The following is a 27,483-nucleotide window of genomic DNA, read 5'->3' as shown; positions in this document are numbered from 1 at the left end:
CAATTTTCAAAGAGCCTCTTCTCTAGGTACTTACTCTAGTGTCGTCAGTATACGGAAGTGGATGGTTCGTGGCGTCAATTCGAAATATTGTTGAATTAGTAAAGGTGCGTAACAGAGCATTATGCATAACACTCATTGAAATCGCTGGCGAGTGGAGCGCTTCGTTGTTGAACCACGCAGTGCAGTTCTTGTTGAGTATACTCGCACCAATTATGTAGTGCCTGTTCACCATGATCAGACTTTTTGCAGCATGGCTGAGAAACACCCGAACAATAAATTCGTAGACTAAATCGATCACTAGTCCTTGGGAAAAATAGAAGTGATGCAAATAGTTATCCAGGATGCTGCAATAATATCGACCGTTTACGTACAAGCCTTGAGTATAACCAAGAAAATATAACTTACTTTTGTGTTAAGGGTGCTCTCTCTTCGTTCGAATCGACTTGTACAAGAGTAACGGATGGGTTATGACTTCCAAGAGACAGTAATCGAGGAGGCATATCTCGTGAACCTACCCATGCTCGAACAACAGCAATAGTAACTGAGACGAATAGAATTGGTATCCCAATTTGTACTAGAAAAAGAAACCAATTACGATAGGTTTGGTAAACCTTTTTCAAAAACAGTGCCTTCAATTGGCAGAAAAATAGTTGATGTCCTTCTAGTAGATCATAATCACCAATACTGGAGTTTGATTCAAGATCAGTGGAAGATGTAGCGATACTACTTACACTAATGGCATCATTGAGTGCATTGTGTGTGTTGGTATCGGATCCGACCTTCATGAAAACCTCTTCCAGTGTACTGAGGGATATCCCAAAATCTAGAATGTTCAGTCGTTCAATGTTGTTTTCTAATGCCTCCAACATCGGTTGAAACCGAGCAGAATGTCCTTCTTGTAGCAAATATGACAACTCTGACCCTATACTAGATTCTATTGTTATATCTAATATATACCTACGAAGTAATTCGGTAACTGCATCTACGTCACAATTTGGGGACTTGACACAAACCAATCGATAACCAACTCCGAATTTTTTCTTTAGGAAAAACGAAGATCCGACTGCTTTGAGCTTGCCTTCTGCCATTATGGCGATTCGATCTCCAAGCATATCCGCCTCGTCCATAAAATGAGTTGACAGTATCATTGTGCGTCGAGCTTTCTCCGCTATCAACAGATCCCATAGGGCTCTTCGAGCCGCTGGGTCCATACCTGAGGTAGGTTCGTCACATAGCACTACCTTTGATCCAGCACAAAGTGCGATTCCTACGCATAGCTTCCTCTGCATGCCACCAGACAAACTAGAAGCTCTCACATTTGTTTTGTCAACTAATTCAAGAGCTTTTATATATCTATTAATTTCATAGTTCACTTGAATTTTTGACAATCCTTTTAATCTGCCATAGAAGTATAAATGCTCCTTAACCGTAAGTCGATCAAATAATATGTTGTGTTGAGGACAATATCCCAATGAACTTCTAATCTTTTCCATGTCATACCGGATGTCGTATCCCCAAATGACCGCGGTTCCGCTCGATGGTCGTTTCATGCCCGCTAGCATGGACATTGTTGTAGTTTTGCCTGCACCGTTGTGCCCCAACAATGCTGTAATGTGGCCTTCAAACATATCGAAAGTAAGTCCTTCAACGGCCACTCTTTTGTTTGAGTAAATTTTGCAAAGTGACCTTATCTGGATGCGAGATGGACGGCCTTTTGGATCATCCTCCACGTTTTTGTTCAGTGGAATAGGATCTGTGATTGTGGTGTCTGAAACAGAGAACAGATGTCATTATCAAAAAGAGCAACTATTTAGTACGTCACGCGAAATTTAGAAATCTGAAAATCCCATTCCATCCTTGTACCATTGCTGCGATTTGTCAAACATTTTTAATCTTCTCTGGAAAAATATGTCACATTACATATCCACATTTTTATTTTGACTTCTATTCTCGTTCGTTGGCGCGTAAAAAGCCTTTCTCGTTCGCGCGAAATAGCGAGAACACTCTTATGTCGTTTTTGTTTGAAGCGAAACTGAGTCAGTTTCTAACCCCAACTGCTGTCAAAATGTATGAACTGACAGCGGTTGGGGTTAAAACCTGACTCAGTTTCGGGTTCAAGCCATTAGTAGTCCATGCCCTTCGAGCATTCCTACTAGCCAGTGCTTTTTAAGGGGTTTTGGAAGTTTGAATTTCCGTAAAGGCATAAAGCAAATATTTCATTACATTAAACTTATAGTATTTTGGTAGTACATTTTACAGTGAAAGAAGCAAGCAAACTTATTGATATTGATAATTGGCGGAGTTATAGCTTATTCCCCGAAACTTTTTTTGAAGTAGAATACTTCTAACGTTGCAATATGGGGTCCCGTTTCAAAAATTTCAGTTGAGAAATTTTCCCAGGTTTGAAATGCGAATATCTTCCGTTCTACTGGACGAAATCGCAATATTTTTGCACTATCTGATCGGAAATTTGTGCACGTATTTCGTATTAAATTTCGGAATTAGTGCGACTACTATAAATAAACCAAAGCAAGGATTTTTAGAAAATCCTTCGGAAACAGCGAGGAAAATGCGCAATGTGCCAGCATATCCCACGCAGAGCCGTCAAAAAGGAGCATGTAAGCGTTTCATTACATACGGGAATGTTATATATACAGGTCACGCGAGCTTGTTTTGTATCAGTGGGTGCTCGCTTACCACACGAGCAACATGCTCGTCCGGACGGTACAATGAGCGGTATCATGTTTGCGTTCCCTACCAAGCGTCATCGCAAGATTCTTCGTGATAAAATCCAGGGAATCACCAAATCCGCCATTCGGCGTCTGGCTCGTCGTGGTGGTGTAAAATGCATTTCCGATTTAATCTACGAATGTTGATGGTGTGCAGGAAAATGTCATCCGAGATGCCGTGACCTATACTGAACACGTCAAGCGCAAAATCTCAATGACTGTCGTCTATACTCTGAAGCGGTAGGGACGCACTTTGTATGGATTTGGAAGTTGAAAAGGTAGAATTCACTTGTATCATTATGAAAAAGGCCCTTTTCAGGGCCACCAAACTCATTTCAAAGAATAAGTTTGCATTTTCTGTTTCATGGACTGTTTCTCCCTGGAGAGCAATTTGGGTTAAACACTAAATTATGATTTATTTCAGTACGCAAATTGCAAATATGGTCAGAAACAAACTGGAGTGAAGTGGAAAACATTTTTACTGGGCGCATTCAAAAAAGGTTTCAATTCTCAAACATTTTACCAAGGTGCCGTATTACATTACTCTCTTTACCCTGAGTGTTCGATAATCTTCGTATTGGAAACACAATTTCAATTTTGTTCTTTATCAAAAATATGTGGTGGACCAACGAATGGGTGGAGCTACGAAGAACACATATTGAGGACAACACAAAAAAGGACGAGCTTACATTGTGCTGTAGTCAGGTATAAAAACTCAGCATGCTGTTGCTCACGCTCAGTTCGTTTCCAGCATCGGCATGCAGCAGTTCGCTTGCAGCATCTCCTGCAAAATTCAAACTGCCGTCCGTTTGCTGCTGTCAGAAGAGTTGGCCAAGCATGCCGGTACCAAAACTGTTACCATATACACCAGCTCCAAGTAAATTTCGAACACTGTCCAAACAAAAGGCCTTTTTCAGGGCCATCAATTTATCGACAAAGAATGAAATTGAAGTTTTGTTATTACAAGCATCAGAAAGTGGCTTGTCAAGAGCGTTGGATGGTAAGTGAACCACTTGTGAACAATACCGTCGCTTTCACGTAGAATGGCACAAAATCAAAAGTTATTTGTGATTTATAGACAGTTTAGTGTAATGATTCAATTTACAAAAATCGAACGTTTTATAACGTTTCGATATAGGTGCTCCGTTTCAAAATTTTCGGCCAGAATGCTGCCTGTTTTTTCAAACGTGAAAATCTGCTGTTGTATTGAATGAAAACCTTCGATTTTTGCGCTGATTGGAAATAGTTGTGACTAATTCTGTAGAATGTACAATTACTGAAAATGACGGATTTTGTGAAAGCAGTGGTTGGTCCGTACAATTCGATTCCAAGCGAGCCAGACTAGTTTTCGTTGGAAGGTCCACCCCTGACAATAGAAGTAAACTATTTTATTTTGAATTCAACTACAACTTCCTTGAAAACAGCACAGCTAAAAAACTTTTGGGAAAAACGCGCAAACCTAAATTTTCCACTATAATGGAAACTGCCTGTGCCCCCGCCGCACAGCATCATCAAGATTGATAGTAGTTCAAGCCGGGTGGAAAGGGGGAGGGAGGTTGTAAGGCAATGGAAAATTTCATTTATAATAATAATACTTTATAATTGGCTGGTCCTGAAAAGAACTTGTTGGTTTGTGGTTTATTTTGGATCACAATTTAGGCCCGCTCGATTTCTGATAGCTGTAAATTTTTTGCAGGGAGACAGTTTCTGTTCAGTAGCGAGGCTTCTTAACGCCAACCGTGACTGGGGCACTTTTACACGGCCTTCGTTGCCAACCAGCCCCCTGTCAAATTATGTCCCCTGTCAAGGACGACGTCTCTGTACAGTCAGCATCACTGCCATGAAAGGCAAAACATTGATTTTGAATCGAATGATTAGAAGCTGTATTTAGTTACAAAATGTCGAACATAATTCTTTGTTTGGGGCTTTATAGCTATAACGCCCCATATATGTAGGTCGCTGTCAAACTCCATATGATGGTATAGGGTTGCCAGGGGGCTGTTGCCAACTGCTTGCGGGGAGCCTTTCCTCCGGTGGACTTACGAGCGGTTTATTTGGTACAGGCCATGTAGCGAAAAATGCTAATCTGCTACTTCTCTGATGCTGGTACTAGGACGACGGTCAAACGCTCGTTTTCGTGCCTTCATTCATAAAAGTTCAACAATATTTTCAAAGAATGTTGCAAATTGTCAACTTGATAATCCCAAAAATACTCCAAATAAACTATGAATGTGCTAAAGTCGACAAAATCGCATAGAAATTGCTTATTCCAGAGCAGAATTTACGGTCTAAAGTGTATTCTACTTCACTCCGGTTATGTCTCTGACATTACCCACCCATCTTTTTTTTTGCTTTTCTCATAAAGCAAGATTATGCAATCACTCTAGAATTCGTCAACTTAATCTCGGCCCGGAGGGCCGAGTGTCATATGCCATTCGACTCAGTTTGTCGAGATCGGAAAATGTCTGTGTGTATGGATGTATGTGTGTGTATGTCGAAAAAATGTCACATCTGTTTCTCAGAGATGGCCGGACCGATTTACACATTATTATTTAGTCTCAAGTGAAAGGTACAATCTTTCCATCGGCTGCTACTGAATTTTTTATTGATTTGATTTCCGGTTCCGGAGTTACGTGTTGAAGAGTGCGGCCACACAGCAAATTCCCATATAAAATGAAATAAAAAATTCTCAAAGGGAGAAGTAAGGGAAAATTTCAAAATCGAATTTGTATTTTTGATGCCAAATGACTTTAAAATGCATGAAACGTCGAGGTTTGATGCAAGCCCGAAAATTTTTTTGACGAAAATTGACTTTTTGAACTTTGGCACATTCGTGCCTTTCTCATATAGAAAGGTTATGCAATCATTCTAGAAATCGTCAACCTAATCCCTGCCAATTTTTTTTTGACTTGTATAGGCGTAGGTAGGGGTATGCAATGAGGGGTTGCTACTTTAAAATTAAAACTAGTTTAAAATTTCTTAATAAGTTGAAATTTTTCGGCAGGGTCCGGCCCCCAGGATCTTCCTCCTTGATATGCCGCTGGTTTCAAGCGATGTTTCAGTGTCGACACATAGTATCTCAAGATCGTGGCTGTCGATCTATTGTACGTGCAAATTGTACTGAATATGTAATATACATTTCTATCATTGTATTGAACATAACCAGCCATGGAATCGTAGTTTGGACAAATAAGAAAGACACAATTGCACCACTAGGTGGATTTAAACAGGTTTTTATTTAAGAGGTTTGCGGTGATCACAATAGATCAACCAAAATCCCAAAACTTAAAAAATTCCATTAGTATATGAGTATTCCTCGTACCTTAACGATTAGTTGAATAATGGATAATTTTTTTTCCTGCATTCGGGAACGTTTATCCTTAAAAATCGCGGTTTTAAGCTCTAAGAATTGTATTAAAAAAAATTCATCCACAAAAAAATAAAAAAGGAATCATTAAGGTACGAGCAAAATTAATTACGATCAATTGAAGAAAATTGAAGAAAATCAGTTGAGTGGTTTTTGGGCAATCGTGATTACGGAAAACCCATTTTTGGGAAAACGACATTTCAAGATAAACCAGTTTTAAATTTCAAGTTACCACTGCTCTTGGTAGACGAAGCGCGCTTGGAAGCGCTGTAACTTTCGATCTTTTACTTTTACTTTTTACTTTTACTTCTCTTTTAAAAATTTGGGAAAATATTTTCAAGGAGTAGTACTTTCAGATAGACTAATAAAAAACTGTCCTTCTTTTGAAAACTAAAAAGGTATGTAACCCCTTATAGCATTTCTCGCTTGCGAGGTAACACAGCAGACGAGCATTCGCGAAAAAAGCTTCCTGGATTTGCGCTACATACTAGGTGAAGGCTTACACGAAAGCTTGGGTTTCTCGCGAGCATTTTCGCTCGCGGTTTTGCTTCATTCGGGTTAGAGATGGGCGGGTATGGGAATTTTCGTACCCGGACCCGACCCGAACCCGAATATTATTTTTGTAAGATTACCCGAACCCGACCCGTACCTGGATTTTATAAAAATACAAAACCCGAACCCGACCCGTACCCGGGCATGAAAAAGAATCCGAACCCGACCCGTATCCAAACCGAACCCGATCCAAACCCGACCCGCACCCGCATTAAAAAAAATAAAAACCGATCCCGATTTTCAATCAATAATTTTAATATACTTGATTCGAAGGAATAGGCGCTCGCTACAAGGCTACATAGCGGTATTTTCATTTTTTAAGGAAATTCGCTTATTACGTTCGAAAACTGTTATCCACAAATTTTACAGAACAAAATGAAATGCAATATATGAAAACATTTTTATATAATTTCAGGTAAAAATGAGAGACAGTGTCATGTGCCTAATTCTCTTATTACACTAGTAAACAAAATAAAAATAAAATTCTGAACTTCAATATATCACTTCCATTTTTTTCGATGTAGATTTGTATGCTGAATCTGAACAAGAAGTTCAAAAAAATATAGTAGAACAGTTTTAATAAAACGGCTAGAAGTTTGTAATTTGAAATTATACTGGATTCACATAGGCTTTTACGACGTATCGATTTCACTGCACTGATCCACAAAACTTCAATATTAAAATACATTGCAGAAGTGTTACATGCGTGAGTAAGCAACAAAATATTTTAGGTTCTTCAAATTATTTTGAACTTTACATTTTCAGGTTATAAAACTAAAATGAGTACGAACTACTAGATGTTCTAGGAAAGAAAAAAAATATTAGTTTTACAAATAATTAGTTTTACAATACTTGACGCATGTAGTAGTATGTAGTAAAGTTTGTATTATCATTGCACAAAACATAGTCCTGCAGCTTGACTTTCAAGATATGAACTTTATGACGTGTGAGGGTTGAGTTTATGACGAATTTTGGATCATAAGAGTGTTACTTTCTGCATAACACGTGTAAATATTACACGCAGTATTGTATACCAATCATTCCATGAATTATCACTTCAATGGGCCTGAAATTATTGTTATTGTTGAACATTTCCACAGCTCAAAATCTCTCAAAATTCTTCATTTTTTTTTAACACAGTTCTAAAAGAGAACACTTCATATTTTTCAGCCCTAGAAAAATTCGAGACGGTTCAATAAATTGACCCAGAGAAACTCGAAAAAGTTCTATTTTACAAAAAAATGAATAACCTTCGCAATTTACATCTGATTCAAACAAACAAGTGTTTATTTTCATTGGATGTTAGCAAGCTTTCAGTTTCCTTCAAAAATAATTTTTTAAATCGCTTTATCTTGCCCAAAATTTTGACCAAGCGCTCATTTTTCTAAAGAAGCGAGAAAAAAATAAAACAAACTTCAATATTAAAATACATTGCAGAAGTGTTACATGCGTGAGTAAGCAACAAAATATTTTAGGTTCTTCAAATTATTTTGAACTTTACATTTTCAGGTTATAAAACTAAAATGAGTACGAACTACTAGATGTTCTAGGAAAGAAAAAAAATATTAGTTTTACAAATAATTAGTTTTACAATACTTGACGCATGTAGTAGTATGTAGTAAAGTTTGTATTATCATTGCACAAAACATAGTCCTGCAGCTTGACTTTCAAGATATGAACTTTATGACGTGTGAGGGTTGAGTTTATGACGAATTTTGGATCATAAGAGTGTTATTTTCTGTATAACACGTGTAAATATTACACGCAGTATTGTATACCAATCATTCCATGAATTATCACTTCAATGGGCCTGAAATTATTGTTATTGTTGAACATTTCCACAGCTCAAAATCTCTCAAAATTCTTCATTTTATTTTTAACACAGTTCTAAAAGAGAACACTTCATATTTTTCAGCCCTAGAAAAATTCGAGACGGTTCAATAAATTGACCCAGAGAAACTCGAAAAAGTTCTATTTTACAAAAAAATGAATAACCTTCGCAATTTACATCTGATTCAAACAAACAAGTGTTTATTTTCATTGGATGTTAGCAAGCTTTCAGTTTCCTTCAAAAATAATTTTTTAAATCGCTTTATCTTGCCCAAAATTTTGACCAAGCGCTCATTTTTCTAAAGAAACGAGAAAAAAATAAAACAAAATTTCAACAAACTCGTAAAAACGGTCAGAACTATTAGTCGCATTAAAACAGAATGCTCGGACAACCAAAAATACATGCAATTACCCTAACTTTAACATAATAATATTCCATGTCGATGCACTTTAACCGTAGATATTTGTGCTTTACTAAACGTACATTTTATTTTAAAGATTAAATTTATTTCTTCACTCTAAGTCGAAAACTGTTCTACTGGATTCAGTATACGATTTTACATTGAAAATGGCTATCAATGTATTGAGTTCAGAAATGCTTATGTTTCGGCATAAATCTTTACATGTGAACGAAACCAGAAATGCCACAGTTCCAGATTCCTTTCGGCAACAGCATTTGACATAGAAGCTGCCACTAATCACAGTGTAGTTAGTGAGATACGAGGACATTTTTTTACGAAACTATTTTACTTTAAAATCAGGGTATACTTCAGTTTATACGGGCTACTTTTGGTAAATTTTCGATAAGATAAATTCTTCCAAAAAACATCTGAACAAACATCAATTTTATTCTAAACACGCTTAACTTCTATCCATGATTGTTTTGTAATTTATTAAGTGATCTTACAATTGAAAAAGGTACAATTTATCTGCTTATTTTTGATTAATCGGAATAATCTTGTGTATCAATAAATTTTGTAGTAACGCTAAACGTTTTTGACAATAAAACCATAAAAATCTACATTTTTATGTTTGGTGATTAATTTAGACTATTTTCCTTAAACAGGTCGATAGAAGTCATATCTTTCCCATACACTTGTTTTTCTTTCGGAATGTTGGAAAGATGAAGGAATTTTACAACAATAATACTTAAAAAATGCTCGAGGAACCTCACAAAAAGCAATGTTTCCCCATTAATTGATACAGCAAAATTTATATTATGAACTTCCAGTTCAAAATCTATGGATAGTCCCGTTCATTCCATACACTCTGACCTATAGGACGACTGTATGTCAAAATGAGAATATAACGCTTGTTTTAATATTTTTCTACGAGGATAAGTTATAACTTTTTGATATTGGCGGGAAAAGGTCACCCAAACATTCAAAAATATTTATTCGGGTAAAAAAAATACGATTCACGAAATATTTCGTGAAAACCCGACCCGACCTGTACCCGGAATAAATATTTTTTTAATGTACCCGACCTGACCCGTACCCGGTGTTAACAAAACCCGAACCTGCCCCGATTCCTACGGGTACGGGTTCGGGTCGGGTATCGGGTAAAAATACCCGTACCCGCCCATCTCTGGGGTGCGAATGATGCAGAACGCTAGGCATGCTCTTCGTAAACGAACACAAACGAACGTGCTTAATGCGCTTTTCACTCGTTTCGCAACACTGATTAAAATATTCTTTTTTGAAAAGGTGTATGTAGAACATCACGGATATAACGGCATGTAACGGGAGATTAAGGGGACCGACGACTGAATTAGGTTACAGCCTTCACTTCTGCGTCAGGCAAGCTTTAGTATTGCCGCGAATAAGCAAGTTATGGCGCAAATAGTTCATCTCGTGCCCGGCTGGTAGACCTCAGGACGAGTTCTTGTCGACAACAACCGAATTCGACCGAAACATCAGCGAACACCAAATCGAATAAATGACCAAAACAAATTGTTGTTACCTACATCACAGAGAACAGACATATTTCCCGAAAAACCTGTGTAAACATTTAAATGAAAACACGTTGAAAATCATCATCGCATACAGGTTTGCATGCGTGAGTCACCATTGTATCCAAGTTTGCACACAAGCCCCGTATAGCAATTGCTGGCCGATCGAAGCGCCGGCCAGTGGCAAGTTACTACTTGCTGTTGTCATTTCAAAGCAACAGTTTCATTTTTTACACAAGTTGAAAACTTTACTTGTATGTCAGTTCTCAGTGCCTACAGGGTGGATTGGTTACCGCAGAGGGATTCCTTCTCCAGTGCCTATTCCAACGATACCAAACTGCTAATGAAAGAAATCGACCCAGCATCCAGTACCGAGAATTAGAAGAGTAACTTAAACCACTGAGAACTAACATTCAAGTCAAATTCTCAATGTGTGTAAGAAATAAAACTGTCGATTTGAAATGTCACTAGCAATTAGCAATTTGCCACTAGCCGGCGCTACGATCGGTAAACAAACGCTATACGTCCTCTGCTTCTATCCGCGGTCGAGTGCTGAGACGAGACATGCGAATAGCAAAAAATCGAACGTCAAATGCAGCCAGGGGCTACTGTCAAATGCATATTAAAACATATTAGAACAAAATCCCCTCTCATTAGGGTGGCTCAAAAATATTTATTTTGTCGCAGCGTTTGATATTTTTAGTAGTAGGTATTTGTGCACTGCATTATTTTTCTATATTAATATTAAAAAATAACCACTTGTTAGGAAGGCTCAAAGATAATAATTTTGTCGTTAAAGTTCATAATATATTTTGTAATTTTCGTACCTACAAGAGTTAATTTCTATTTCATTAGAATGACTGCTTCAAACAGTTTTTTTTTGTAACAGGAATTAAGTGAATGTTGCATGATAAAGTATTTCGGGCTATCGTAAGTCTACCCGCATCCATTGGAAAAGTTTTGAAATGATTGTGGCTTTATATCACATCGCATCACATGTGATTTATTCAAACAGATTATATTTTACTTGGGTTATTTTGGGATACTGAATCGATTTATCTACAAAAGTTGAGCAAACATTAATTTAAAGATATTTCTCAGTTATTATATCTATTCTTAAAAAATTAAGCATAAATTATTTTAATCTTCGTCAGATTCTGAGGATGATTCGTCCGAAATTTTCTGCTTCAGCTGTAACTTAAGCTCTTCAGGTAGATTCTTGACATGTTTTTTTCGGGGGATCCAAGTGCGAGTTCACTAGCGGGTCGGAAGAAACGAGCATACGGTTGAAAATATCCCGATGTGTACATTCCCTTGAAATTTTTCTAGAGAATGATTCTCTACATTTCTAGATGCTTTTGTTATTCCGCTCTTGTGCTTCCTCTGACATCCTGCCTACAGGTAAAACTGACCACCGCATTATATCGTGACCATGAATCAATACACTGGGTGCATGCCTGTGGGCATATAGTACCATGGGTAAAGATGGACGTACAATTTAGCGGTTTCCATGCAATACATTTTGAATTTGTCTGGATCAATTTCTTCGTCACAGTTTATAGCTATAAGAGTGTTTCTGATTCTTTCAATCAAAACACGGTCTATCCCAGTAATATCAGAACTAGTTAATGGATTTGCAAAAAAAATGCGAGCAGTATTGCCATCATTACTGCTTCCTGATCCCTTTTGTTTCGGTTTATCAATAATTAAACCCATTCGTTGTCTGAAACCTTCTTGTAGGGGACCGCGGGGCAAGTCCGACACCTTATGCGCAATAATTTTTCTAAAATTCCACAAAGCTCCTAAAATTTTATATTCTGTGCATAATCCTTGTTTAGGTGGTTCTTAACAAAATATAATTTTTTCAGCATTTCAAAAAATTGAATTCATTAAAAATTATTGGTTGCTAAAAAATGGAGAAAAATGACATTTTAAAAACGCTGCGGATAAGACCCACACCCCAAAGGGGAAAGAGCGACCCCCTTTTGAACTTTCTTTTTGTCAAATTTTTTCCATTAAAAATGTATTGTGTATGTGTGATAAAGTGTAATTATGTGTATATGAGTATGTGTGATGCAAACGCATGCTTTCTGTAGTTTCATCGCGTAGCAAGAGGAAGAGCATTCGAATGCGTGGTGTTATGAATAAATAATGTTTAACGCATGGTTTATATTATGGTACGGGTTTCTCAAGTAATTCTTTCGAGCCTAATTGCCACTTGTATAGCCATTCTAAGTAGAAAGAGCTGTCCTGCAAGCAGATTATATACGCTATTACTAGGACTCATTCACTTAAAAGCGACGCACGCTTTGTAGTAAGCTATCCGGTTCGTGTTGTGATTTTTCGGAACACTGTTGATCAATAATCCGGCGGTCAATGAAAATTTTTCATCAATATCATTTCAAAATCTCATATTAGATTATACTTTTCGTTTCTGTTTGTAATATAACTATGAATCACGTTCAATTTAATTCTTAATTTTTTTGGTCGGCTTTTAGACAATACTGATAAATAAACACAAAAACCTGTTTTAATCCACCTAGAGGTGCAATTGTGCCTTTCTCATTTCTCCAAACTATGATTTAATAGCTGATGATTTAACATTATTGAAATGTCTTTCATTCTTATTACACTTGGTAAGTATATATAAGAGCACCTTTTTGCATTCATCGCGGTATCGGTTTGAATCGGAGTTTTCTATGTGATCGCACTCCACAACCCGTAACTCCGGAGCCGGAAGTCGGATGGAGATGGAATTTAATATCAGTTTCCAGGGACGCAACACCTTTTATTTGAGACTAAGTTGACCAAATCGGTCTAGCCATTTTCGAGAAACCAATATAACCGTTATTCTGAATTTGGGTGCTTCCGGATCCGTCGATGGTGGCCAGTGTGGCCAAAGAGACTTTGAATGACTGTTGGTGACCTAGATCTACAAATTCAACAGTTGTGTTTACATTTTGGAAAAAATTTCACCTTTTTACATTCATCGCAGAATTTGTTAGAATCGGGATTTGCTGTGTGATCGTACGTATCACCCTGTAATTCAGGAACCAGAACTCGGATCCACACAAAATTCAAATGCAGCTGATGGACCTTTCATTTAAAATCAAGTTTACCAAATCGGTTCAGAAAATTCCGAGAAACCGATGTGGACAAATCAACAAATTTTGTTTTGTAACCATACTCTTCAACTCGTAATCCGGAACAGGATGTCGGTTGAAAATGAAATTCAATAGCAACCTATGGGAATATTATACCTTTCATCTGAATCTTAGTTTGTAAAAATCCGTTCAGCCATTTCCGAGAAACCGATGTGGACATTTTGTAAACAAATCTGCACATACATACATGCATACATACACACATACATACACACATACATACACACAGATATTTCTCGGCGAACTGAGTCGAATGTTATATGAGACTCGGCCCTCCGGGCCTCGGTTAGAAAGTCGGTTTTTGGAGCAATTGCATAAACTTTCTATATGAGAAAGGCAAAAGAATAATATTTAATTAGCTTAATAAGCATGAGTTCAATGTTATCTTCATGTGATTATAATTTGGAAAGGTTGGTGGAATGGGTTTGAACGTGTAGGGAATGGGGGGTTAGTAGAGTGGGAGTGGAGGATGCGTCAGAAATCCTTCATCTTATTTTGGTATACGGGATGGATGAAGGAAATGCGGGCGTGAGGGTGGTCCAAGGGGAGGGGAGTGATGAAGGAGGGAGGTGTAAGGTCAAGACGGGGGGGGGGGGCGGCGACGCAATACTCAACTGCATATTTTGCCTTCCATTTGAGACTTGGTTTGAGAAAATCGGTTCAGTCATCACCGAAGAACCGATTTGACTTTAATTGTGGAATATGTCCGGAATTCCAGTCTTCCGGAATCGTCGATAGTGGACAATATATTCAAAAAATGTTTGATTGGCAATCAATGATCTAGATCTGCGATTAGAAGTAATTTGGTGACCATTTCAATAGTTTTTAGCCTCTGAGGTATTACGATTGTACCGATTTATATGGGAAATTCTAGTGTATCCTTACTAACACCCCTGTAACTCCGGAAGCAAGAGTCCGAACCGAATGAAATTCAGCAGCAGTCAATGGCATTACTGTATCTTTCATTTGAAATCAAGTTTGTAAAAATCGGTAGAGAATTCGTTGGGGAATGGGTGTGATATTAGCTTAGGAACTTGGCGGGTTCCCCGAGGGCGTCATGAACCGTCATAGGTGGCCAATGTGGTCAAAGCTACTTTGATTGATCATTAGTGATCCAGACCCGCAAACTAGAGTAATGTTACATCAATTTTAATATGTTTTACATCATTTGAACATCATGGTGGTACCAGTTTATATGGGAATTTGCTGTGTGACCGCACTCTTCAACCCGTAACTCCGGAACCGGAAGTCGGATCTACTAAAAATTCAATAGCAGCTTATGGGAGCGTTATACCTTTCAGATGAAACTAAGTTTGCGAAAATCGGTTCAGCCATCTCTGAGAAAATTGTGTGAGTTTAAATGACACACACACATACACACACACATACACACACACATACATACACACACAAACATTTGCCGATCTCGACGAACTGAATCGAATGGTGTATGACACTCGGCCCTCCGGGCCTCGGTTAAAAAGTCGATTTTTACAGTGATTGCATAGCCTTTCTTTATATGAGAAAGGCAAAAACATAGTTTCAGTGTATTTCAATTATTAACTTGACGTAATTATAGTATAATTGAACACAACAAATATACCCAGTCGTTTGTATCGATTCAAAAACGAACCCAATCAACTAAACACCGTGTCGGTCTTACCGCACCCAAAAACTCTCGGTCTTACCCCAACAGCGCACATTTTTGTTAAATGCTCAATTAACAGTATTGAAATACTCAAAATTATCTTCAATTCACACAAATAACGATATGGAGAGTAGAATAGAATGTGTGACACAAAAACTGGTCATTTTCAAAGATTTTGTGTTATTGAAACCTTAAAATGTATCAACTAAAAATAACATCCAAACGCGCATCAACTTTGCTTTCGCTTGTTTTGTTTATTTTGTTGACGTTTAATGAATCCATACGGCATCGATGTGTATCGAAATGCCTAAAATAATCGTACTAATAATATCCTGTCATTATTGTATGATTTAAAATTTGATATCTGGGAAAAGTCGTGGGGTGTCGGGCTTACCCAGGGTGTCGGGCTTACCCCCAGTTCCCCTACTCTCTTCTTGGCTGCGTTGAAAGATTCCTCGAATCCTGTTTTTGTCCAGCACTTGAATTCAAGACGATAAGATATATGGATGAGACACTCGAAGCTTCTAATCCAAGCGTGTAGTGATGAAAGTCCGAACATTAGAAAATCTTGTGTGGGGATCACACATTCCATTTTTTCTAAATCAGCGAGACTCAACCTTTTTCGTACCACGGACCCCTTAGAAATTGCCCTGGGTTGCTGCGGGCCCCCACGGATAAACATCGATTTTGTATGCTATCAATATGTTATTTTCAGTTTGTTAGGAAACAAGACTTGAAATTCCAATCCGCGCTCGGAAAATATATTTTTCTTTGCGGACCCTCAGCAATGACTTCGCGGCCCGCTAGGGATCCGCGGACCCCAGGTTGAGAATCACTATTCTAAATCGTTGAACTGAGAGATTGTTGAATTATAGGAGTAGCATCGTTGCGCGGTAGCTCGTACCTGTTAGTGTGTTGACAATTTTCCCATTGATCATTGCGAGGTACATCGAATAAGTGATGACTACTTTTTTACCACAGAAAATCGTCTCGAACGGTTGCAAGCGATCTATTTCGTCATTCAGTCGTTCACATTCCTGTAGAATAAGCTCATCGGTTTCCGGTAAAAACTGAAGATGCACTGATCGACACCAGAAAGGCGACCCAGGACGATTATTATCTCATATTACATTGTCATTGCTTGATAAGCGAAGCGGGACAATAGAAGTTAAAATATATGTGTTAATTCTTGTTAGCGAAATTTTTGAATTTTTGTTTGTATTCTGGAAGCCCAGACGCACCATCGCAGCCCCATTCTATTGTATGAACTAAAGTTTCCGGAATAATGGTGTAACTGTCTTTCTCCACAAACAGTAGCAATCTCTCAGTCGTTTTGTTCAAGATAGCTTGAAGATCTATCCTGATGCTCGTTTCCGTACCGATGAAAAAATTTCCAGCAGGATAACAGGATTTTTGTTTTTTTCTGCCACTTTGTAGTAAGAAGGATATTGATCTTTGGCAGACTCCTTAACAATGTTATACGCGTTTTTTGTGAGATTAGACCTCACAATTATAGCCAACGCCTTTTCTGGAGATATTTCCTTTACCTCTCGGTGTGGATTGATTGCTTCTTTTAATATATTAGCAGTTTCATTGTTCGCTTCCGCATGCATGGACGTCGAGGAATGAGTAGCACGCAATGCTTCGGTCTTTCGTCGTTTTACTCGGTCACAATTCATGAAAAAAATCTTTTGTGGTCAGCCCAATTGCAACGGTTGTTTCGACTCAGGAGCAATTAAGTAGCTTTCTAGCCAGTTTTTAAATCTTACCTTAAAATATTTAGGTTTCCTCGATGCCTCCTCAAATTTTTTTTAACAGAGATGTCCAGAAAAGCTAAAACTCCTGGTCACCGTCTTCAGGGGAGCGATTTCAATGAGTGAAAAACAATTCACGAGCAGAATTTTTGCGCTCACGTAGGGTGTGTTTTTGTGTGAATGTTTTTTTTTAACAGAGATGTCCAGAAAAGCTAAAACTCCTGGTCACCGTCTTCAGGGGAGCGATTTCAATGAGTGAAAAACAATTCACGAGCAGAATTTTTGCGCTCACGTAGGGTAGGAAGGTTTGGAATAACTTCGTAAACCGAGTTTCTTTTTAGACATATTTCTGTTAAAGTAGGTCAGCATATGAAAATATGTGTGATACGCAGATATACAAAAAGAGAAATTCTAAATTGAGCTACCTTGCATTTTCGATGTAATAGAAGCACTGCTTCACTCGTTAACCCGTAAGATGGTACAATATAACACAAATTCTGATCAAAACTGCGATTCACAATGAATATAACGAGATAAGCGTGGACTCAGCTTTGTTTACTAAATTTGACAGTTACTGCGAAAGATAACATGAAATAATTCCAAGAACATTTAATGATATATTTCAACGCGTTGGAACATTTACTGAATTTTAAATAAAACTGATGGATACTATCAACACCTAAACAACTACTCTTTCCATTTGGCTCCCCTCATTTGTGCACTTGTATAAACTTCGTGGATCATTCTCTCAATATTATTTGACAGCTGTGCACGATTTCATGTCATTATTCTAGCTATAAAATAATTATTGAAATTTTATTTCAATAACTACCACGCGTCTTCATTTGCAGTTTTGCCTTTCTCATATAAAGAAAGGCTATGCAATCACTGAAAAAATCGACTTTTCAACCGAGGCCCGGAGGGCCGATTGTCATATACCATTCGATTCAGTTCGTCGAGATCGGCAAATGTCTGTGTGTATGTGTGTGTCATTTAAACTCACACAATTTTCTCAGAGATGGCTGAACCGATTTTCGCAAACTTAGTTTCATCTGAAAGATATAACGCTCCCATAAGCTGCTATTGAATTTTTAGTTGATCCGACTTCCGGTTCCGGAGTTACGGGTTGAAGAGTACGGCCACACAGCAAATTCTCATATAAACTGGTACAACCATAATTTCCAAGTGACGCAAAACATATTAAAATGGGTTCAATATTACTCTAGTTTGCGGGTCTCGATCACTAATAATAAATCAAAGCAGCTTTGACCCCATTAGCCGTCATAGGTGCGGTTCTTGATGCCCCCGGGGAACCCACCAAGTTCCTAAACTAATATCACACCTTTTTCCCAGCGAATTTTATACCGATTTTTACAAACTTGATTTCAAATGAAAGATACAGTAATACCATTGACTGCTGCTGAATTTCATTCGGTTCTGACTGTTAGTTCCGGAGTTACAGGTTGGTTAGTAAGGTCACACTGAAAGTTCCCATATAAACCATTACAATCGTAATACTTCATAGGCTAAAAATCTATTGAAATGGTGACCAAATTACTCGCAGGTCTAGATCACTGATTGACAATCAAACAGTCTTTGAATATATTGTCCACTATCGACGATTCCGGATTCCGGGCATATTCCACAATTGAAGTCACATCGATTCTTGAGTGATGATTGAGCCGATTTTCTCAAACCAAGTCACAAATGGATATAATATTCAGTTGGATGTAGCATCGTGCCCCCTCCTTTTACCCTTACAGCTTTTCCCTTCATCACCCTCTCCCCCTGGACCACCCTCATACCTGCATTCCCTTCATCCACCCCGTATACCGGAATAAGATGAAGGGTTTCGTGCTACGTATAATAGGCATTTTCACAATAGGCATTTTCACAATTATATTAAACAATCCCAGCTAATTAGCAAGGGACAGGAAGGTGTGAAATATTTGTCAATATTAAGAGCTATAGTACTCAAGGAAGCAGGGAGTTGAAGGAAGAATGTTTAGAAAAACGTGGAATAGGGTCATATGTGCAAGCTTAAAGTTTCCCGGCGATTTAACCTTTTGTCTTCTTCAACGCAGGGGTGCGAACGCGAATTACCTGAGTTTGTGGCATGCCCGGACAAGCGTAAAGTCACTTAATGACTTATACTGCAGGAACCGGGAAACTCTAAGCTTGCTCATATGACCCTATTCTACGCTTTTCTAAACTTTCTTCCTTCAACTCCTCGCTCTTCCTTCAGTACTATGGCTCGAAATATTGAAAAATATTTCACACCTTCCAGTCCCTTGCTACTTAAATATCGTTACAATATAGAAAAGGAAAAAGATTGACTCACTCTAAGTCATTAATAAAAAAAGAAAAAAAACAGCAAAGAAATCATAGTTTGGATAAATGAGAAAGGCACAACTGCACCACTAGGTAGCCTATGCCATAAAATCAACTGTTTCTTCGAAAAACTAAAATAATCGGATAAAGTTGCTGTGAGCAAATTATGCGAAAAACACTGGAGTTACTCCCTTCTTAAAGAGATTTAGGCGTAATCTTAGACGCCAAGCTCACATTTGTGGAACATTATAATATAATAATAAATAAAGCAAATAGTATGCTGGGCTTTATTAAACGTTTCACCTACAATTTTAAAGACCCTTACACAATAGAATCATTATACAATACATATATCAGGCCAATTTTGGAATATTGCAGCATTGTATGGAACTTATACACTGTTCTGTACGAAGAACGCATCGAATCAGTCCAAAAACAGTTTATTTTGTACGCACTTCGTAAATTAAACTGGACGACATTTCCTCTTCCATCGTATAAAGCACGTTGCATGCTCATTAATATACAAACACTCAAAGAACGCCGCGAATTTGCCATGCTTTACTTTATCAACGACATTATTTTTCAACGTGTACAATCCGCATCATTACTTTCGCAAATAAAATTTTATGTGCCTAGCCGACAACTAAGAACTCGTAATTTATTCCAAGAACAATCTTTTAGGACAAACTATGCTAAAAATAGCCCCATCAATAGAATGATGCGTCATTATAATGAAAATTGTGTAATAATTGAACTTTCCATGTCTAGAAAACAAATTAAATCTGAACTAAACCGTAGAAATAATGTATAGTATATAAGTAAATATTGTAAAACCATTCTATGTAGTCTACATATGCTTGACGAAAATAACATAAATAAAATAAATAAAAAGCTGTGAAAAATTCAATTTTCATCCAAATTGCCTAAAATCTTACAAAATTGTCTCTGACATATAAGCCAACAAAGAAAAAATATTGATGAACATATCGCGTGACCTTAAGTTTGGGCTCGTTCCACTGTGAGTAGTTTGGTTTGATTCGCTAACATTTGCAAATGTATGTGAGTGGCTCGTATGGCTAACTTTTATCATCCGTTGCGTTGGAACTGTTGCAAATCTAAGACAAGACGTAACAATCGGCTTCTTATTTTTCGCACATTTTCATTCTGCCGAAATCTTTCGAACAGTGTTGTTATTTTTATTAATCAAAATGGAATCTTTTTAATTTATTTTATACGTATACGGTAAATGCATGATAAATACTTGTTTCACTTTGCCGCATAATTTCTGTTCAATTTAGTCATTTTTACTTTTTCAACGATAATAATTTTATTTGTCAAAAGTAATGACAATCTTTTGCTATGAATATAGCAACACTGCCAAACATCATTTAGCTATCCCTGCAGTAACATTGCAAATTGCGGTGCAAAAAGTCAAAATCAACCAATCAGGAGCTGGACCATTCTGACGTAAAATTGGAACAAAAACGACCCCCCCCCCGCCTCCTCCTATTCCCAAGTAACCAATAAGCATTATAAAGTAGTCTAATATCTACTTTAGATCCACATATAAAGCTGTCCTAAAGAGCCGTGAAGCCCTAAATACTGATATAATGCTGGTATTATGCCAGAAAAGGCGAAATATAGTGCTATTACTGTGCAGAGATTGACAGCTCGTTACTAATGCTATTATATAGCACCAACGTACGAATGTCAAATTTGAAAGCCTTATATTGGCACTACTAATGCTATTAAAAAGTTTCAGTTGGCTGTCATTGTCCGCCATGGTTTTAAAGCCATTTCTTATGTTTCCTTTCGGTATGATGAGCAAAAACGATAATTTTAAATTAAAATGTTCTGTTTGAAACCGTAATTAACTCTGTTCTAATGCATTGTAATGAATATACTTAATGGGTTTTCGTTCTCACATGATATGAATATTTACGAAAGTTACCTTTAGTAAGTCTCGAACTGAGGTACCTTGCCTCGTCCTTCACGGTAAGTGCGCTACGTTTGCTCCCTGGACTATATTGCATATGTTCGATTGAAATGAAATATGCCGAATATAATCTTCAAGACGAGTTGCATAACAAATAAACCCACAGCATTACAATAGCATTACATATATCAGCTTTTTATTTGCTCTATAATGGCATTAAATGCACTTGTAAAGCTTACATGCTTTAAAGATCCTTGAAGCATGTACGCGTTATATCAGCTTTACATACGCATATAGAGCAAGCGATAATGCTATATGTCGGCTGTGCAGTTATGCATTATTGATGCTAATATAGAGCTTTATTGCGTTGTTAATGCTGTAATGGAGTTTCAATGCAACATTAGTGCAAATGTATAGCCAATATAGTGCAATGGCTTAATGCTTATGGTTACTTGGGTTGTCACGTCTTGTCGTAGTTGCAAACGATGTTCATAACAGCGGTTCAAAATGAATGTAGCGTACGACGTTCATGGTTTAGGGGAGAGTGAGGATACTTGCACCACGGGGATAGGTGAATCACTAAGGATATTACGTCACATTCCACCAATTTTAGTGCAAACCTTATGCGTTTTGGTAGCTCTGTCGATAAGCTAACCCCACACGCATTTGCGATAGCGTCAAGTGTTTGTTGTCGCTTTTACACACTCAAATTTTTTCACCGAAGCCAGCAAAACAAAATGCCGAGAATCGAACAGCCGACTGTTCAGCAATAGTCTCGGTAAATGAAAACTCACTTATAAATAACTGAAATCTCGGTAATTTGATTTTACTCAGAACTGTCAAACTTTGCCGAAGGCTCAGTTTAATTAATGTTTACCGAACATTAAGCTATTGATTGTTTTTCTATGAAATCTTTCGACTTTCGGAATTTAAAAAATAACATCGAGCACTTTTTATTACCACTGTTAATTATTTTTTATTAAAAACTTACAAATATCATCGCCAACATCGACGTTGAACTGATACCACGATATGAAGCAATTTCCGCCGCTCTCGGCTCCCTCTTCTCCTATAATGACGGGGTTATGCTACCTTTGCAACCGTCAGTTTCCCGGGATGTCTAAAAATTATGAAAGTATTGATATGTTTACTTACTCAATAACTGGAGTATGCGACCCTTTACCGACTCCTCTTCGATTTCCAAATACACTCAGTTTTTTTTACGCGGTTTTTTTTGCGCGGTATTGTTTTACGCGGTTTTTTTTATGCGGATTTTGAAATTTACGCGGTTTTCATTTACGCGGATTTTGAAATTTACGCGGTTTTCATTTGCGCGGATTTTGAAATTTACGCGGTTTTCATTTACGCGGTTTTTGAAATTTACGCGGTTTTCATTTACGCGGATTTTGGAATTTACGCGGTATCCATCAATGAGGTTCCCTTTAACGCGGGTTCTTAAATTTAAGTTCATTTACGCGGATTGTGAAATTTACGCGGTTTTCATTTACGCAGATTTTGCAATTTAGGCGGATTTTGAAATTTACGCGGATTTTGAAATTTACGCGGTTTTTACTTACGCGGTTTTCATTTACGCGGCATGTATCCCCCGCGTAAAAAAACTGAGTGTACTGTATAACACAGTACATCTTTGAAACGTTAATTTTCAAACTCACTTTCAAGAACACTTATGTCGCGTGTGGGTGTGAAACGAAAAAAGAATATGGCGGATCCTAATGATGTTTATGTTAAGAATGACAACCAGTATACCGTTTTACGGCAATGAGGCATGCTGACCTCGGTTCTTGACAAAATTGCTGTTGCTCTCGGTATTTTAGTTTCCGAATTCTCGTTAAAACACTTTAGATGACGATCGTTCAGTAAAGTCCAATAACGATTTTCGGAAATGTTCAGAAAATTCTGAAATGTCAGCTATTTTTGGTATTACCGATATATTTCAGCTAAATTATTTGCCGAGTTAGGAAGATGCAGTTGAGTGTGCACCTCGAAGAAATATGGTGCGCATCATTACTTGAAATCCACTGGACCAATCGTTTCGAAATTTTGCACAGTTCATCTTCACATCATTCTCTAGGTAACTACGAGACTTATCGACAAAACTATTATTATAACTATTTTACACTAAAATGTAAGTAGTTTTTTTTAGTGAAAATGGGATTATTGGCTTTAAAGGGATACGAAAAACTCAAAACTCAAAAAAACAAAAGGGAAAAACTCAGATTACATGTGCTTTCTAACTCCTCAAACAGATAGTGACGAACAGAGAATGCAAGTCGCGAAAGAGATAGATAAATATTTCGATTTATTCATTGACATAGATGTAAATAGAAAGGAGTGTGAAGTGCATAGGCTGTTTGGTGATTATTTCAATGTCGATATGACCAAGCCCATTTAAAGGAAATGTCGCTCTTCCAATTGATTGCTATGCCAATATGTTTTCTTCATATTTATAGCTTGCGATTAATTTTGATTCGTTTAAAATTCTTGTTCCGGAGATACAGAATAATGAATCCTATATAAACCAGTATCATGAAAACGAAATGGTTAAATAGAAATTTGAACGGCTTTTTTACAGTCCTTAGTGGATTAAAACGATATGTTTGCTTTTAAATTCCAACGTTTCGACGCCTTGTTTGCGCCTTCTTCAGGGGAGAAAAAACTGATTATCGTTCCTCGTTAATATCACTGACATGTAAGTGTATGGTAAATATATGGGGATTTTGCTTCTGGCACAAACGTGCAATTGTGCCAGAAGCAAAATCCCCATATATTGACCATACACTTACATGTCAGTGATATTAACGAGGAACGATAATCAGTTTTTTCTCCCCTGAAGAAGGCGCAAACAAGGCGTCGAAACGTTGGGATTTAAAAGCAAACATATTGTTTTAATCCACTAAGGACTGTAAAAAAAGCCGTTCAAATTTCTAGATAACAATAATCCAGTCGAAAGTCCACAAAATTACATGAAATGGTTAAAACTATCAGAAAGTAATAAAATACATTTTTGGTATGTCAAGTGACCATTAACAATTGTCTTGGCCACAAACACAGCTTTTGACCTTTCCGAAGCTCTTTATTATAAGCATGAAAATTCTTGAAATTGTGAATCATGTTTTTGGTATTATAAGAATTCCAAGTATTTTGTCACATTTATCGTGCTAAAATACTTGGAATTCTTATAATACCAGTACAACTAAGGGGTTCCAGTACAACTAAGTACCATTTGTTGCTAAACAAACATAAAAGAAGTAGCCAAATCAGCTATCTTTTCAATACACCGACTCTAAATCCTCGTTCATTTCGTTGTGGAATATGGAGCACTCAACCGAAACATATACTGAAATCTCCTTCTCTGATCTACTGGTTGAGACAACCATTAAGGCTTCAAGTGAGGGGGGCATTGGGTGACTTTTTCCGGATCGAATTTGTGGATATTTTAGGACATTCAATGGTTAATTTTCATATAACTCCATATCAATGCGATATATATGCATTTCTGACAATATAATCACAGAGCTGGCATTCTTAGACTTAAAGAGGCATATTTGAATAAATGTTTCATTCAATGATATGATCATTTGAGAAAACGCACGTGATATTTTTCAGAATTTTTCTTTTTAGACCCATATTTACATATTTCTGAGATACTCCGAGATACTCCGAGATACATTCAGTATAGAATTGAGTTAAATTGAAATTGATGCAATTTTGGATTTTTGGCCTCATGCCTCCCTATAGGGGGTGATGTGATGTGTTACGCGTAAGAATGGAAAATTTGCTGTTTCATTTTCAACGAGAAAAATCAACAAATCGACGAAATAAGTAAATTGCGGTGACCATAAAATCTAGGAAACATCTGATACTGTTTGAGATGGTTATGATCCAAGACTATCTTGAATCCGTTTTTACGAGTGTAGTGTGCAGATCACACATAAACTAGTCATTGCTTCCCGCGAAACAACATGAGAATGAATTGAATCTTACTAACATTGCCTACCTTTCTCTCGAATATCTCCGCACCAATATCGCTTCGAAACGGGAAAATACCATGGTTCCGCTAATCCGAAATCTCCCGGAAATACCTTCTCCACGTACAACGTTATCAGCATGTAAATAACAGCATCCGCTAATAGCATCAGCATGATCGATCCTAAATTGATATTATCAACTTCACTTTCGTGGAACAAACTGGACCACTGCATGCCGAGTGTAAGTCCTTCGTATACTCCAATCAACCGTAGACCAAAGCCTATGGCAGTGTTCAGTAGCAGTGATGCAGCAAGTTTTTCAGCTGCACTAAGATTTGAATAGTCCTGATCCATCACCGCATATGGTGCAAATGCCAGAAACCATATTATGGCTGCAACCGCTCCTCCAGAGTTTGCCTTCGAAAACAACGTGCTCAGCATAAAAGAAAAAGTTATGATGGCGATTCCATATATGAAGAAAAATAGCCATATTACGCCCCAGTCCGAGTGGGTCAGCACGGATACGTTGGGAGTTGTATACCACGGCACTTTGAGAAATAAAACCACCGTCGAAACGGATATCACTATAAGTATCAAACACTTTACAAACCATGAACTCCACAGTACCCAGTTGTTCAATCCCATAATCTTCATCGCTTCTTTAATTTGTTTTTCTTTTTCGAATAAAACCGACTTCACAATGCTAATACATGGGTAAATGAAAGCTAACATCACTGAAATTGGTAGAAACGTAGTCAAACTGGAAGGAAAATTATCCTCCATGAACGGTGGGTACGGAAATCGTTGCACAACCACATCGGGCAATTCTTCATCAATGACTCCAACTGGTCTCACGATGCTCACGTATGATTGAAATATAAAATGCTGGATGCTGAGAAACCCTTCACGAAAATATCCGGGACTCGGCCCGCCGTCGTCGTACCTGTAGAACCGGGCACCACCGTCCGGTCTGGAGGCGAACCGCGAGTTTGTTCGCCAAGTGTGCGTAATCCCGAACTGCGCTCGGAGTTCACCGGGAAATCGCAATGTATAGTTCAGTACCATCGGTAAGCCGGTCAGTTTGATATAACGCTCATCAAACTGTACTCCAACAAAAGAGTGCGATGCCATCAGAAAATATTCCAGCTCTTGTGGATTATCGAATCCCTTGATATCCAATTTCGTTCGTTCTCCTACTGGTCTCATTAGCTCATATAGAAAATCTGTATTTGGCGAGAAGGCAATGGTGGGAGCAAAAGGCACTACCAACTTGTCCCTGTGAAGCAATTAAAATATAGATTAAGATTTTAGCGATTAACTTGGTGCATGGTTTGAAAACCTTACCTTATTCCTGAAAAATTGCTTACATCTAGCGGCTCATAGATAGATTCATAGTCGTTGATTTGTACTTCGGTCAAACTTCGCAGACCAACCAGTAATAGCATGAAAAATGGTGGAATGAAGATTTCAACAAGGGAAGATATTTTGCTTCGCCAGTGCAACAAGAAGTTTTTCCATAACAGCAGCAAAAATTTTTCACTGTTCGTGGTTCCAGCCGCCTGCGGTAGCGTGGTAGCGCTGGATGCCCCTTGGGCAGTAACGATGGCCATAGCTTTGGACGAAAAAAATACGCAGTTGATTTTGCCGTACCTCAACTAGTGAGCCACACATCACTAGAGTTCATTAGTACTCAACTTGAGGGAAAACGAAGAGGATTTACACTATCTATTTTCGACGGTATATACTGATAAAGAAAAAATTACCTTTGACACTGGCTGTTAGCTCATGTTAATTTCTTTCTTCTTTTGAAACTATATCCTATACTTAATATTCATTTAAAACCTTTGAAAAATTACACATGGTACCGTTTGAATGAACAATATTTGTACTTTTCTACGAGTAGTTGTTTTGTACTTGGAACCATATGGTGACTTAAAAAACTAGTAACCTTCGAGACCTGTATCACAATTTTGAAGAATTTTTAAAAGATCTATTTCGGAACACAGATGAAGTAACGACTAATGAACTAAAACAGATTGATTTAAACAGTATATGTAACGAGAACCTGAAGCAGTTCTTTCCGATTGCGAACTGATTGCAATAGTCTTTCTTCGATTGAGATTCAACCGATGGGAAGTAAGTTGTAATTCAATATTTTAATCAAACTTAGATAAAACTTTTTATCGCATCTAACTGATAATGAATCATGTCACTGTTATCATAGAAATCTGA

At 37.6% G+C, this 27,483-nt stretch overlaps 1 protein-coding gene across 3 annotated transcripts in view; it reads right to left on the bottom strand.

Annotated features, from left to right (window-relative positions):
• LOC131691253 (phospholipid-transporting ATPase ABCA1-like) overlaps positions 1 to 27,244 on the bottom strand; it is a 33,258-nt gene extending 6,014 nt beyond the window's left edge. The window contains exons 1-6 of one of the 3 annotated variants that reach the window (XM_058977520.1): positions 27,015 to 27,244; positions 26,596 to 26,945; positions 25,281 to 26,527; positions 958 to 1,768; positions 406 to 804; positions 35 to 344 (exon numbers count right to left, since the gene is read on the bottom strand). In XM_058977520.1, coding sequence (XP_058833503.1) covers positions 35 to 344; positions 406 to 804; positions 958 to 1,768; positions 25,281 to 26,527; positions 26,596 to 26,861 — 3,033 coding nt within the window. In that variant the 5' untranslated portion in view covers positions 26,862 to 26,945; positions 27,015 to 27,244. Of the gene's footprint in view, positions 1 to 34; positions 345 to 405; positions 1,769 to 25,280; positions 26,528 to 26,595; positions 26,946 to 27,014 lie in introns of all 3 variants that reach the window. The other 2 variants (XM_058977517.1, XM_058977519.1) reach the window with 2 other exon arrangements.
• Positions 27,245 to 27,483: the final 239 nt, after the last annotated feature.

The sequence above is a fragment of the Topomyia yanbarensis genome, chromosome 3, assembly GCF_030247195.1.
Source record: "Topomyia yanbarensis strain Yona2022 chromosome 3, ASM3024719v1, whole genome shotgun sequence".
Lineage (NCBI taxonomy): Eukaryota > Metazoa > Arthropoda > Insecta > Diptera > Culicidae > Topomyia > Topomyia yanbarensis.
The sequence above is the reverse complement of the archived record's forward strand: the minus strand, read 5'-3'. Positions and strand labels throughout refer to the sequence as shown.